Source organism: Marmota marmota, unplaced genomic scaffold (genome assembly GCF_001458135.2).
Source record: "Marmota marmota marmota unplaced genomic scaffold, marMar, whole genome shotgun sequence".
Taxonomy (NCBI): domain Eukaryota; kingdom Metazoa; phylum Chordata; class Mammalia; order Rodentia; family Sciuridae; genus Marmota; species Marmota marmota.
Genome location: NW_025999900.1, coordinates 37,833,251 through 37,848,146, shown reverse-complemented (window position 1 = coordinate 37,848,146; position 14,896 = coordinate 37,833,251). Strand labels below are relative to the sequence as shown.

Here is a 14,896-nt window from a genome sequence, read left to right as displayed (position 1 = left end):
GCAGTGCTTGGGAATTCCTCCAAAATGAGAAAAATCTAAATAAGATCATTTTCCAATGTAATGTACTTTTTATGCATGCCAAACTTCAAAATAAATAAAATTGACTTTGTTACTTTTGTAATAGGTAAGCAAATATTTGATTTTATATTTGTCTTTTTCTGTATTTGGAGCCAGTACATTTTTTTCCCAGTCTCAAAGACTGTAGGTCCCTGGAAATCTCCCAGTCCCTAAACACAAAGCCTCTAGTGCTTAATGGATAAAACAGCCCTAAGACTGTGGCAGTTGAGAAGGCTCATGATGAATGACTAGGATCAAATACACAATCAAAGGAACCCCTTCCCCAGGCTGCCTGAGTGAAGCTGGTCAGCTGCAGGGCCAGCACATGTTTGCAACTTAATTGGATTTGGAGCTTGCAGAGCCTGTGGCCAGTCATTTGGTCAGCAGGAAATGTTTAGGCCAGCCCTCGGCTTCTGCTGCCATCCCCACCCAATCACTCCAAAGCCTGGTGGCTTGGATTATAATTGTTAATGAATAATCACTTGGTAATCTTTTCATCCCAATGGGAAAGGCTCAGATGAGGGCCTGCAAGAGAGAAATGACATTCTGGGGGGAAAAAAGAAAGAAATAAAGGGGGGAAAAAATCACAGTGGTGCTCAAGCCAAGTGCCTGCTGGGTAATTTTTTCTTGGGTCCAAAAATCAGTATTTTGTTTGCTTTGTGGGAAGAACTGCATGAAAGGATTCTTACCATGGAAAGGGGGAGTTCTGTTGGTGAACCAGGCTCCACCTTGGAACAAAGAGACCAACCCCTCAGAAGTTTCACATTCAGAAATGGAGAAGAACATATTTTCTCGAAGGCAGAGGAGTCATATAAATGCCAGTGGTTGGGATGCTGGATGGAATTCAAGACACCAACACGGATCTGAGGAGCTATTGCACAGATCAAGTCTTGCCAGCTGAAGTTATTTGCTTTTTTCCTTGACAATTTTTGTAATATCTATTTACTTCATTACTATAATTTACCAGATACATATTTATTCATTTATTTCAAATAATTCTTTGAAAATGAAACTGTGCAGTACCATCTTTCACAAAGTACTTGTGCTATTTAATAAACAGAAATAAAAATAAACATAATGAATGTCATCTGTTTTTTCAAAACTCTCTTCTAATATTATTTTCAGCTGAAGACTCAGCCTGAGGCCTGTTGTCTCTTGAAAGGGAGGAAAAACAAACCCTAGTGAGTGTAACAGAATGTTTCCTTCTTGCTCTAAGAGGAAACTTTCTCCCAAATGTTATCAGAAAGGTTAAGAGAAAGTTATTTAAGGTAATGTTCACACACCACCTAAAACCACAAACAGAGACACGCTATGCTCTGCTTCTCTGGGAAGCTCTTTCCCCTTCCCTAGGCAGCTGGCACTGGACCAAAGGGAAGGGTTGAAAGTCAGGAAGCTCCCAGTCCCTGTGCTGCCACTCACTCAATGGCCTTGGGAAGGGCACTTGCCCTTTCAGGAACTTGAGCTCATTCTCTCTCTAAAATGAGGCAGTCAATTGAGGTGATCTCAAAGATCTCTTCCAGTTCTGACCCTCTATCATTCCAAGGCATTGCCCAGCAGGGCAAAATGTCAGACATGGAAAGAACCCACTCACTGTACAGCTTTACCAGCTGGTGCAGTGATTCCCTGACTCAGTGAGACCATTTTTCTGTAACTTCAGTGAGAAACAGAACTGCAGAGTGGAGAGGAATGAGTCTAACTCCACAATCCTAATCCACCTTTTCCGGGACACCTAGCCAGACTGGGAGATCTTTGGCCTGTTTTTCTTCAAAGACTGGTTTCCCTTCATGACTACTTCTCAGAGAGTCAAAAAGGAAACAGGAGTATGGAAAGAATAGAAGCAGTGGAAGCTTGATTAAAATGTTGTATTTGATATTCTCTAGTAGTGGGTGATGGGGAATTTCCTTAACTTTTTAGGAGTCTCAGTTTGCTCATGCATATAGAGAGGGTAATTATATTCACTTTATACAACTCTTGTGAGGGGTAGACAATAAAAGTATTTATTGAAGGCATAAATAGTACATTAGCCGCTGGGATCAAAAAGTAAAGTGCAGATGGTCTCCTCAAGTATCTTGGGCTGCAGGAACCCTGCAGTAACTGACTTAGGGTATGAAATTCTTGGAAGGACTAGCAGGACTCGCATGATTACCTACTCACCCATCTACTCCTCCCCTCTGTTCCACTTCCCCCTTAGGAGAAATGGCACCAGCCAGACCAGGATTCTACCCACTGATGCTGCTCCTGCTGCTGGGACTGTGGGTGCTTGAGACCCCAGTCAGTGCCAAGCCCAAGAACATGACCTCATCTCAGTGGTTTGAAACTCAGCACGTGCAGCCCAAGCCTCAAGCATGCAACTCAGCCATGGGTCACGTCAACAAGTTCACAGAATACTGCAAGAACCTCAACACCTTCCTGCATGAATCCTTCTCCAATGTGGCCACCACCTGCCAGACCCCCCAAATAACCTGCAAGAACAACCGTGAAAACTGCCACCAGAGCCCAGGACCTGTGTCCCTCACCATGTGTACACTCACCTCAGGGAAGTATCCGAACTGTAGGTACAAAGAGAAGCATCTGAATGCACCTTACATAATAGCCTGTGAACCTCCCCAAAAAAGGGACTCTAGGAAATTCCAACTGGTTCCTGTGCACTTGGATAAAATTGTCTAAGGTCTGGGATCCTCCTCCTAAGCTCTGCAAACACTTTTCATTGCTGAGCATTTCCTCCCTTGAGTTCTTTACTAATCCTTACTGTCTTTACAAATACCACTTCCCTCCTACCAACCCAAACTCATGTTCTCTTGATTCCTTAGGGGGTTTTATGGATGCTCCAAAGGAGGAACAGAGGGGTCCTCCTCTTTATCCTTCACCGCTGCTTACTTTTCTTTCTCAGTGTTTGGTACTATGTGGCTCTTCCAGTCAAGCACTGGGGATCTCAGCATGGTTGGATCCAGGCTTTGTGGAGTAATGGCTTATGTAATTTTGGAGACCTTCTTCTTAAAGAAAAAGAATCTAAAATTACAAGCACAAGATAAGTTAAGGACCTTGGAAGGGCTGTGGTTGGACAGCCTGGAGGAATCCCAGACAGGGGCAATTATCTAAGGAAAGTGGTCAGCAGAATCAGTGCTGGGTTCCCTGTGTCAGACAAAGAAATGTGTCTGATTTTGCTGAAATAAAAGACTATGCTTTTCCTGATTGAGTTCATGTTACTGTCTGGAGGGAAGAAGAAAGATTTGTAGCTCTTGTTCAGAGGCCCATTATCTATCTATCTATCTATCTATCTATCTATCTATCTATCTATCTATCTATTTTGGTACCAGAGATTGAACCCAGGACACTTAACCACTGAACTACATCCTCAGCCCATTTTTATATTTTACTCAGAGACAGGGTCTCACTGAGTTACTAAGTGCCTCCCTAAATTGCTGGCTTTGATACTCCTACCTCAGCATCCCGAGTTGCTGGGATTACAGGTGTGCGCCACCATGCAGGTCAGAGGCCCTTCTTAATTTCTGCGGACATCAGCTTCATCTGCCCCAGGTAGGAGGAAGCGTAGCATCCTGATCAAACACAGTCAGGGAGACCTTGATACTGTCATCCATTTCCTTTAAAACTGTTTAGAGGTCCCATCTCTTGCAAAGGGGAGGAAGGAAAGGAAGAATAGGCTATGCCCAGGATGCTGAAGCCTGAACCCTTGTTGGTGGTCAATACCTGAGTTCATGCTTCACTAATATAACCCAGATCAGAAGCCTCAGCCTTCTAAAGTGAATTTCTCTTCCTTGGAAATTTCAGAATCAAGACTTACCAAAAGTCGTAATCAGTGCTTGTCTACTAGCTATAGTAGACAAGGAGTAAAGGAGCAGTTTTATATGTAATCTGCCTAGACCAATACTCTTATAAAATACAATTAAATGAATTCTAGGAAATGAATAGAACATATAGATAAAGAAAACAAAATCCTCAAATTTTTATTACTAGATTCAATTAACATAAAATTACTCTGTCAACTTGTTGTAAAAGTTTGTTTCTTCTCAATTTCTGTACTTATCTTAATAGATATTCAGAGAAAAACATACAGATTATACACATTGACATGCATACAAACCAACACAAGACATATATAATACACTTCCATACATATATGGGAACACAGGGACACATGTTCACACACATGTATGAGTACGTACAACACACACATATACATGCACACACACTCAATAGCAAGGCACCTCCTCTCCTTTCCTCTACCATTTCTGTTTTTTCTTCACATCTCCCTTCCCATATTTGTAAAGATTTTCCTACACAGGCTATGATTCAGAATAAGGAAAGGATGTTTGTTGAAACATAAAGTGGCAGAGAAAGCATAGAATTCAGAAATTCCAACTCCCAGCCTCCTTCCAAGCTTTCTAGGATTCGAGCTCATTACCAATACCAACACCATCCCACCCGCAACTGCAGCTTCTCTCACAGCAGGCACAGCCCGTGCACACCATGCTCTGCCCATCACCACCACTTAATGTTGATCACTCCTGTGCTTGGGACTAGGGAAGAAGACACACTGGAAGTGAGAGAGAAGCAATACTCTCCCACCACTCTGGCATCTTCCCAGGGTTGTAGGCAGCTCCCTTTCCTGCATCTGCACCTTAAATGATAGTGTTTCTCAGGGTCCTATTCTTAGCTCTGTTTTCTTCTCACACGGCGCTCAATGAACTGATTTTGTCCATGCCTTCAACTGCCATTTACCTACTGTTAAAGGCATTTCTCCAGCCCAGATCTCCCATGGTCTAGGCATGTATGTCCCTGTACCTGTTGTTTCTGGCCTCAATGTCCTGCAGGCATCTGTACACAGAACAGGACAAAGTTTGTGATCACCTGGCTACCAAATGCATCCTCCTCCTGCAGTCTCTTGGGCTTACTTGGTGGAATCATCATATTCAATCATTTAAGGTTATAATCTAAGACACATCATTTTTTGTTTGTTTGTTTCCTAAATAATTACCCATTTATCCCAGTACTGCCTCAAGAGAGCACAAAAATTCTTGGGTTTTCTCTTTTGGTACTGGGGATAGAACCCAGAGGCACTTAACCACTGAGCCACATCCCCAGACCTTTTTATGTTTGATTTTTGTTTTGTTTTGTTTTTGGTGGGGGGGAGTACCAGGGATTGAACTTGGGAGCACTCGACCACTGAGCTGAGCTGCATCCCCAACCCTATTTTGTACTTTATTTAGATACAGGGCCTCACTGAGTTGCTTAGTGCTTCACTTTTGCTGAGGTTGGCTTTGAACTTGTGATCCTTCTGCTTCAGCCTCAGGAGCTGCTGGGATTATAGGCGGGTGCCACCACAACAGGCTTTTTTGTTGTTGTTCTTGTTTTATTTTAAGGAAGGGTCTTACTAAATTGCTGAGACTGTCCTCAAATCTGCAATCTTCCTGCCTCAACCTCCCAAATCACTGGGATTTCAGATGTGCACCATCAAGTGCAGCTTGAGTTTTCTTTTCTCCTCTCTTTTCTACCAAATAGCATTGGGTTCCTACATATTATGGCCTTCAAGTGGGCTGTAGTTTGGAAGGACCTAGGCAAACACACCTAGGTTATTGTGATGGCAGATTCATTATCTTGTTGAAGAGGCAATAATAAAAATACACATGAAATACTCTCAAAAGTAAAACAGGAGAGAAGAAAGAATTAAAAATGGCTTCTGTAACCTTTTTCTCCCACTGCCCCAGGCTTTCATTTTTCTTGACCTTAAGTTAATTCTCTATTTAGTGTTAACCTTTCTGTTGTATATCTCTGGCTAACATTAGGTCTAGAACCACAGTTAGGCAACACAGGAAAAATTCAACCATTCAATATCTATAAGAGTTGTGGCCCCAGAATCTGGGAAGCTTCCAGAATAGAATGAATCCTTAACTAGACTAATTATATCCAACAAGTGGTGTAGCAACCCGGGTAGGAGTTTCTGACTTCCGTGTGTAGGCTAAAGAATTAGGTGGGATGTAATTTGAATCTAGGAACCATGGGCTATAAAACAGGCCCATTTGGAGAGTAATGACACAGCTACATGAAACTGGGCTCAGTGGGGCAGCTGGGGGCCTGAGAAGAGCTATCCCAAAGTCTGGGGACAAAACCTCTACTGACTGTGCTCTCCAAGCCACCGAGAACAGGCTTCTGAAACATTGCTTGGGAAGGGGCTCCCAGCCATTTGATTCAGCCATTATTTTCTAATAGGTAAGTATGTTTTAATTCCAGAAAATTTAGAATTAAAGACAGAAATATTTATAAGAATGAAACACATAGCAATAACATGTTTAAGGAATTTGTACATATTCGGTATTGTGGGTATTTGTAATGTTTAACAGAATTTAGGGGCTGAGGATGTAGCTCAGTGTTAGAATGCTTGTCTCGCATACAGGAGACCCTGGGTTTGATTCCCAGTACTAGAGAGAGACAGAGAGACAAAGAGAGAATTTAGTCTATTACCCTAACAAGATGGACTTGTAATTCTAATTTAAAATGTGCATGATTTGAAATAAAACTTTCCTTTAAAACTAGTTTTGGGCCAGGCGCAGTGGTGCATGCCTGTAATCCCAGCAGCTTGGGAGGCTGAGACAGGAGTTCAAAGCCAGCCTCAGCAAGGACAAGATGCTAAGCAATTCAGTGAGACCCTCTCTAGATAAAATATTTAAAAAAAAAAAAAAAAGGACTGGGGATGTGACTCAATGGTCAAGTGCTCTTGAGTTCAATCCCGGTACCTCCCCCACAAAAAAAAAAAAAAAATCTAGTGTTGGAATGCCAGGCATGGTGGCACACTCCTGTAATCCCAGCTACTTGGGAGCCTGAGGTAACTTGGTAAGAACCTGTCTCAAAATAAAAAAATAAATAAATAAAAAGGGTTGGGATATAGTTCAATGGTAGAGAACCACTGGGTTCATTCCCCAATACTACTGCTTACTACTATAACTACTAATACTAATACTAATGATAATAATAATAAAATTGGTGTTAGAACACAAGAAAATTGATTCACCCTATTTATAAATCATTAGATTTGTAATTTTTAGGTATTCAAGAATGTTTTGCTGGTTGGCTCAGATGACTGAATTACTTAATAAGGACATGAAATATATTAAATTTATAAAATATACTTTAACTATTTTAATTTATATTTAATCATTAACTACATTTTTTTAATTGTGTAAACAGCATGCCTTTATTTCATTTGTTTATTTTAATGTGGTGCTGAGGATCGAACCCAGTGCCTCCCACATGCAAGGCAAGCACTCTGCCACTGAGCTACAATCCCAGCCCACCATTAACTACATTTTTAAAGGCCCAAATAGTCATTAAATTCTTTAAAGTGATTATCATAATTTATTTCTTTTTAAGTTACATATAAAAGATTAAAAACTGGACTTCTGATCTATAGCTTAATATAAAGAACATAATTTTTCTTTTTCCCCTTTTTTGATACTGAGGTTTTAACTCAAGGGCACTTAACCACTTGAGCCATATCCCCAGCCCTTTTTATTTTTTATTTTGAGAAAATCTCACTAAAGTGCTTAGGGTCTTGCTAAGTTGCTGATGCTGACTTTGAACCTGTGATCCTCCAGTCACTGGGATTACGGGCAAATGCCACCATGCCCAGCCAGGGACATACTTTTTTTAAGTATTTTTTTAGATGTTGATGAACGTTTCTTTTATTGATTTATTTTTATGGGGTGCTGAAAATCAAACCCAGTGCCTCATACATGCTAGGCAAATGCTCTACCACTGAGCCACAACCCCAGCCCAGGGACATAAATTTTTAAAAGCCAAATAGCTAAGACTAAGGATATAGTTCAGTGGTAGAATGTTTGCCTAGCATGTGGCCCTGGATTGGGTCCCTAGCACTGGAAGGAAAAAAAGGGCCAGTGGTTCTCAATACTCGGCACAAAAGGGACATATATATGTGTACATATCATACACCTGTGTGTGCGTGTATATTTTTTTTAATTTTGTGTGTGTGTGTGTTGCTGGGGATCAAACCCAGGGCCTCACATGAGCTAGGCAAGCACTCTATCACTGAGGTACATCCCTGGCATCCAAAAGGGACATTTAAAAAATTCATATTGAGTCCATTTTTTAAATAATTTTTTAATAAAATAATTTTTTAGTTGTATATGGAAACAATACCTTTATTTCATTTATTTTTATGTGGTGCTGAGGATCAAACCCAGTGCCTTACACGTGCTAGGCAAGAACTTCACCACTGAACCACAACCCCAGCCCTTGAGTCCATTTTCTACACTTTACTTCACAGTTGGCTTTAGGATGTATTTTCTGGTGTTCCCATGCTTGTTGGTTTCATTGGTGATTACAGAAGGGAAAGAAGTTGCTGTGGTAGAGGAGCCAAGGCTCAGGCTCATGAGCTCATAGTGGTGCCCTTGGAACTGAACCCAGACCTATATCTGTCCTTGGCACTCTTCTCCCTCTGCCCGGTGCTGCCTCCCCGTAGGTATTCTTCTGAATTGGGGAGATTTTTACACTGCATTCTGGAAGAACCAAGAAAGAGAAGCAATGCATCCCTGAGACCAGGGTAGTAGTGTCAAAAGAATTCACCAAATTATACTCCAAGAAAAATTAAAACTCAGAGACTGATTGAGTCTCCATCCTCAATAAGGACTTTTCTTCCTTAGCCAAACATGGAGATTTGCAACTACATTTTACTAAGTGAAGTGGCTTAAAAAATTGTTAAGCAACAGCTCCTTCAATAAACAAGAGTGCATCCATGAAAGTGTGTGTGTGTGTGTGTGTGTGTGTAAATATACATGCATTCATGGTAATTTAAATATTCATGCATTTATGTTAGTAAAATTAGGAGCACTATATTCTACCAATTGCTGATTCTTTGGGGTTCCAAATTCCTCATTTGAAGTGCAAATATCCCCAAGTAAAAAGAAAAGAAAATAGTATAATTTGTTACAAGGACTTGTCCTTGAAATCAGTCACTTAGGTGCTCAGGTTGGCTTGGGAACAATTTGGAGGCATGGTATACACAGCATACATAGTCTTATAATATAGGACTCATTGAGTAGGTACAATATAGGCAGAGACCTGGAAGTAGACAATGAAGATGTCAAGGAACTGGAGGCAAACTTTGACCCATCTGCTTGGCAGTTCTGAAGATTAGGGAGGCCAGGGTGATTCATGCAGTCCTAGTTTCCACACTGCCTGCCCCAGGAGACTGGGACTCTAGATAGTCTGCCAATGAGGGCTCAAGGCTACTGCTAATGTAATTGGTACATGTTACCTCTTAACAAATGTCCATTTAACATAATTTATTTGGGGAGCAAATGAATGCAGATATACAGATGGGAAAATTCACAGATCACAAATCTGGAAAGCTTATAGAATATTTTTTTTAAATTCATTTTTGCAGGGCTGGTGTTGTGGCTCAGTGGTAGAGCGCTTGCCTAGCATGTGTGAGGCACTGGGTTCAATCCTCAGCACCACATATCAATAAATAAAATAAAGGATCACTGACAACTAAAAAAAATTCATTTTGCTTAAAACTTTACAGCAAGTGGAGATTTGTGACCTATAGAGAAAAACTGTCCCATTTTCAGGCTGCTCTAAATATTAAAACTCCCTTACATAGAACCTAATCTACTTCTCTATATAACTGCAACAATTCACTAATGCCCCACTACTCTGAGACTCTCAGAATAGGCTGAACTCCTCTTCACAACTAACCTTTTAAATATTTTAAGAGCATTTCATGACTTCTGTCCTCCAAATATTGCCTCATCTGGCAATAACAAGAACTATAAAATGGCTCCCGCTGTTTGACTCAGTAATTTCACTTTGTGAAATATACCAAATGGGAATAACACAAAGTGTGGAGTATATTTGCACAAATTTGTTTGTACCTTTTCTTTGTAAAGCAAAGAAAAGTTTAATATAATACAAATGCCCTAAAACTGACAGCTACTAAGCAAATAGTAGATAACTACTCAAAGCTTTCATTGAAGAAAATGTATACAAAAATTACCTTGATGCACAGAAATGTGTACAGGCAAAGCTACATGAAGAAAACATTACATAAAAATGGGCTATGAGCTAGGGGTGTAGCTCATTGGTAGCACATCTGCCTAGCATGTGAGAAATCTAGGTTCAATCCTGGGCACTGCAAAACAAAAAACAAAACCTCAGTCAAATGAGTTAAACTGTAGAAGAGATTCTGAGTTTGTACCTAAATCAAGTCCATAAATGAATTTTCCAAGCCATGCATTTTCCAGACTTTCACAGCACAATGAACTTGCATCTGATCCAGATGTTCCCATTTGTTTTGTTGTTGTTGGTGGTGGTGGTGGTGTGTGTGTGTGTTTTGTTGTTGTTGTTTTTAGTTGTAGATGGACACAATACCTTTATCTTTAGGTGGTGCTGAGGATCAAACCCAGTGCCTCACCCATGCTAGGGGAGTGCTCTACCACTGAGCCACAACTCCAGCTACTGGGGTGGGGGGGGGTCCCTCTGTTTTTAATTCTATCCTGTGTATTCATTTGTAAATATCCTCCAGTGGACAAAGTTAAGCAGCTGATTTCTTCTCTCTACCTCCCACTCCGGCCAGGTTTCCCCCTCTTCTCTGTCCCACTATCATTTCTGTTTCTGTGGGGGTTTTTGTTCCTCTTACAGTTTTTACCTTTGATAATACCTTTGAAGACCTGGTCAGACCCTAGCTAGAGAAGAGCAGTGACAAAAGAGACGTGACTTCATGAAAAGTTTCTTTTTAGCTTACAGGTAGTTTGTCATGAGAGACAGAAAAACAAATAAATACATAATCAGAGATGAAGAAATACAAACAGAGTTGCTATGAGACAGCAACATTTTAGTTCAGGCCCAGAGGATGAATTGTGGAAAAAGGCTCCATGTATAAAGAAAAGAGAACAAAAAGGTGCAGAATTAGGAGTAAGCAAGGTGTGTTTAAAGGTCACTGGTAGCTTACCACATGAGAAGAGTGGAAAGAAATGAGGCTGGGGGGGCTGGAGTTGTGGCTCAGTGGTACAGTGCTTGCCCCTTGTGCATGAGGCCCTGGGTTCAGTCCTCAACACCACATAAACATAAATAAATAAAATAAACACAAATAAAGATATTTTTTTAAAAAATAAATGAGGCACAGAGAGTCATGATGCAAATGGGAAGCTCTTAGAAGAAAAGGTTGACAAGATGGTCTCATTTGGGGATATTTTAATTTACAGGGTGTGTGTGTATGTATGTGTGTGTGTGTGTGTGTCTTGATCAAACCTAGAGCCTTGCCCTTGCTATATCAGTTAGTTGCACCCTGACCCCCGAGTTACATTTTTAAAATTTTACTGTGACTGTGGTGCAGAAACTGGCTTTTCAGAAATGGAGCTGGTAGACTAGCATGGAAACTAAGACACTGGCAGAGGCAAGATATTAACAGTTTGGGTTTTCAAGATACCTAGTTCAGAGAAGACAAATTGTAAATTTTTTGTTTGTTTTGGTTTTGGTTTCTGAGACAAACTCTCCCTAAGTTACTGAGGCTGGCCTCAAATTTGCAATCCTCCTGCCTTAGCCTTCCCAGTCATTAGGATTACAGGTGTGCACCAATGTGTCCGGCTAAATTGTAATTTTTTAAAGGAAAATTACCAATCTAATAAAACAAAACTAATGAATAACTAAACCAAAAATAAAAATTATATATTCTCCAGATTTCTTATGCTAAAATAACTAAGATTTGACCCCCTGTTTCTTTGGAAGGCACAATTAACATGTTCTCTCAAGTCTATCCCTAAAATGTCCCTCGTGGTCTTTCCTTAATTCCCCCTTAACTTGAGGTATGAACTAAAGCAGAGCCCTAGTCACTGCTACTCTCTAGGTGGATAAATAGTGAGCAGTCTAAAGCCCCAACTATATATAGAGGGCAATTAGAACTCTTGGTTCACATTAAGCAGGCAATAAACTTTACAGATACAGATGTTTTTTTCTGCTTTCCCCCACTTTAGAATAACACTACTTCTCCATAAAAACCATACTGGAAACTTCCTGGAAATTATTTTAACTATTACATATTCTACAACAAGTCTAAGAAAAAAAATGGGTTTTCTTCTCTGACCCACAAGAACATATTGAACACTTTTAGAAACTCTTTCAACACTGGCTATTACAAAAACAAGTTTAACATTTTTTAAATGTGATGCTTCATTGGTAAAAAAGATGATATAAGTGTTCAAAATTCTCTTTTTATGAGCTTTGATAGCTTAGGTGAAGTTTATCACTTAGTGGTTGAGAGGGAAGGCTCTGGAGTCAGACTGCCTGGGTTCAAGTTCTTGCTTCTTCATTTACTGTGTAACTTAGAGCAAGTTACTTAACTTAAATAAGCCAGGATTTCATCATAAAACAGGAGCTTGATAAGTCCCACAGAATCTGAAATTGGAGAATTATGATGAGAAATATTTGTGAATGCAGGAGAGGGCCTCTAAGCTTGGTCTCTTCACAGCCTCGAATTTCTCCATTTAAACCTTCCTTCTGAGCCTGGCGCTATGGCACAGACCTGTAATCCCAGTGGCTTGGGAGGCTGAGACAGGAGGATTGCAAGTTCAAAGCCAGACTCAGCAACTCATTGAGACCCTGTCTCTAAATAAAATACAAAATAGGGCTGGGGATGTGGCTCAGTGATAGAGTGCCTGCCCCTGAGTTCAATCCCAAGTACCCCAGCCAACAATAAATAAATAAAACTTACTCCTGGACTGGGGTTGTGGCTCTGTAGTAGAGTACTTGCCTAGCACATGTGAGGCACTGGGTTCAATCCTCAGCACCATAAATAAATAAATAAATAAATAAATAAATAAATAAAACTTACTCCTTCATATCCCTACCAAAAGCACACACAATGGATTATTGTGTACAAATGCACATGTACACACACACGCACACACACATACATTCTTTCATGTAAGAGGTTCATTCTCTGGACAAAGTGGTATTTAACCACTTTAAGCATACATATCACTCGCTTTAAAAAAAAAAACAAAAACTTTGCAATTTAGCACAGATTTTAAAATTCCTGAAAAGAATGGGTAACTGCATTCCAGACCCTGCATCCAAACTCCCTCATCCCACCAACTCAGAAGCTCTCAAATGCTTCCTTTTTCCCATGGGTGGGGTGATCCACTCCTTTTTAAAATATACATTTCACTGCTTAGTTGTGGGAATCTTGGACTTTACCAAGAGTTCCCCAATTTGCTTGAGTACAAGAGATGTAAGACCCAGTAAGGGAAGGTTCACACTCAATACTGACATGGATGTGCTGGGTTTGAGACAAGTGATTAATAAGGTTCATAAAACATCCTCTGAGAAAATTTCCCAAGTGCTGGACCCTACAACCAGCCACAGGGCAGTATTTACCCAGTGGACACCAGGGGGTAGCAAAATCTTACTCTCTTAGCTAGCTCCCTGGCACTAATTACAAAGAAGCTGGAGAACTTAGGTGACTTCAGGGTTCACAACCTTTGACTGGAAAGAGCTCTGTCTCCATGGTTCTCCTTTGCTGAGAAGATGGTCACAGGGGTCTGCTACCCTAGATTGTTTTTAGACACTATGGAGCAGAGGTTTCTTCTCACCATCAAGGAGAATTAACCATTTTTTCTCTTCCTTTTCCAGAACAAGACAGCAAAGAAGGAGTGGAATTTAGCGTCCTGAGGAGGTAAGAGAAGAGCCTGTCACCTTGGCAACGACCTTGCTTTCCCTCCAGCCTCCCAGCCTCAGGAACTGCTTTCAAGACAGGGCGTTTTCTAAACATGTCCCCCCCACTCCCCACCCCCACAACTGCAGTGGGCATACCTGCACACCCCTCTCCCGGGACTATTTGGCCTTCCTTTCTCCTCTCCAATGCCTACCCTTTGGAAAAGCCCATAGTTCTGCCTTGCTCCCCCGTGCCTTAAAGAGGCAGGGCACCATCCTGCTGTGCCTGACTCGGCCAGTATTCCTGGGAGACCCCCAGGGCAATTATTTCTCATCTAGAGGCGATGGAGAACGTTTGCGGTTTGGTAGTGAAGTAGAGTGGATGAGGGTACAACTTTTTAAACTAGCCTAGCCCCCTTTGTCTACTGCGTCAGATACTGGTCCCCATTGCCACGAGCCTTAGCTCTGGGTCACTACCAACACCGCACAAGAAGGACGGGTCTGGCATCCAGTACCGAATCGTGGGTGTCTAACCCGGAGTTGGCGCCTTCCTTCCTCTAGTCCAAGAGGGATAGGCAATGCGGTGAGGAAGGGCCAGCTAAGAGAGAATGCCGAAAATGTCCACCCTTCTGCACGATTCTACAGAAAAATCCTGATCCCGGGACCCTGCCCCCAAAGCCACATTATCCACCCCCCATCTCAAGCCTTTACAGCTCCATAATTCCCCCCACGCCCCCGCCTTCCCCAAGCAGCACAGAGGAGCCCATTGTAGCCTGGAGGTTCGAGGCCCGAGGAGATGGGAGGGGAAGGAGAAGGGCGGGCAAGCCCCCGGGAACTTAGAGGAATCCCCTGATTTCCAGGCTCTCGGTTCTATCCAAAGGGGACAAGAGCTTGAGGATCTCTTCTGAGCCCCAGAGCCTTCCAAGGCTGACAACGGAAGGGAGAAGGGAGTCCTAGATGAGTTAGAGACGGAGGTTTCCGGCCGCGGACCACCCAGTCCTAGACAGGGGACCTAAGGGAATTACGCACGCCCCAGACTTTGTAGTGTCCCATGGAAAGGCTAAACTGATCCCTCAGTGAGAAAGGCGACGGCGGGAATATAGGGGCGTCCTCGGCCGGGCCTTCGAGGGTCAGGGTCCGGGCTACCCACTGGAGG

At 41.7% G+C, this 14,896-nt stretch overlaps 2 protein-coding genes across 8 annotated transcripts in view; one reads left to right on the top strand and one right to left on the bottom strand.

The window, feature by feature from the left end:
• Window positions 1-14,896, bottom strand: part of Rnase13 (ribonuclease A family member 13 (inactive)) — a 41,493-nt gene that overhangs the window by 25,768 nt on the left and 829 nt on the right. The gene's annotated exons all lie outside the window — the stretch shown is intronic.
• Window positions 2,209-2,929, top strand: LOC107145475 (ribonuclease 8-like). Its single transcript, XM_015489457.2, has one exon. It carries the CDS (start codon window positions 2,254-2,256, stop codon window positions 2,722-2,724), a length of 471 nt encoding a protein of 156 aa, XP_015344943.1. The 5' UTR covers window positions 2,209-2,253; the 3' UTR covers window positions 2,725-2,929.

Excerpts from the sequence above, each read along its gene's own strand:
- LOC107145475 (XM_015489457.2), top strand. The coding sequence starts at position 2,254 with ATGGCACCAGCCAGACCAGGATTCTACCCACTGATGCTGCTCCTGCTG.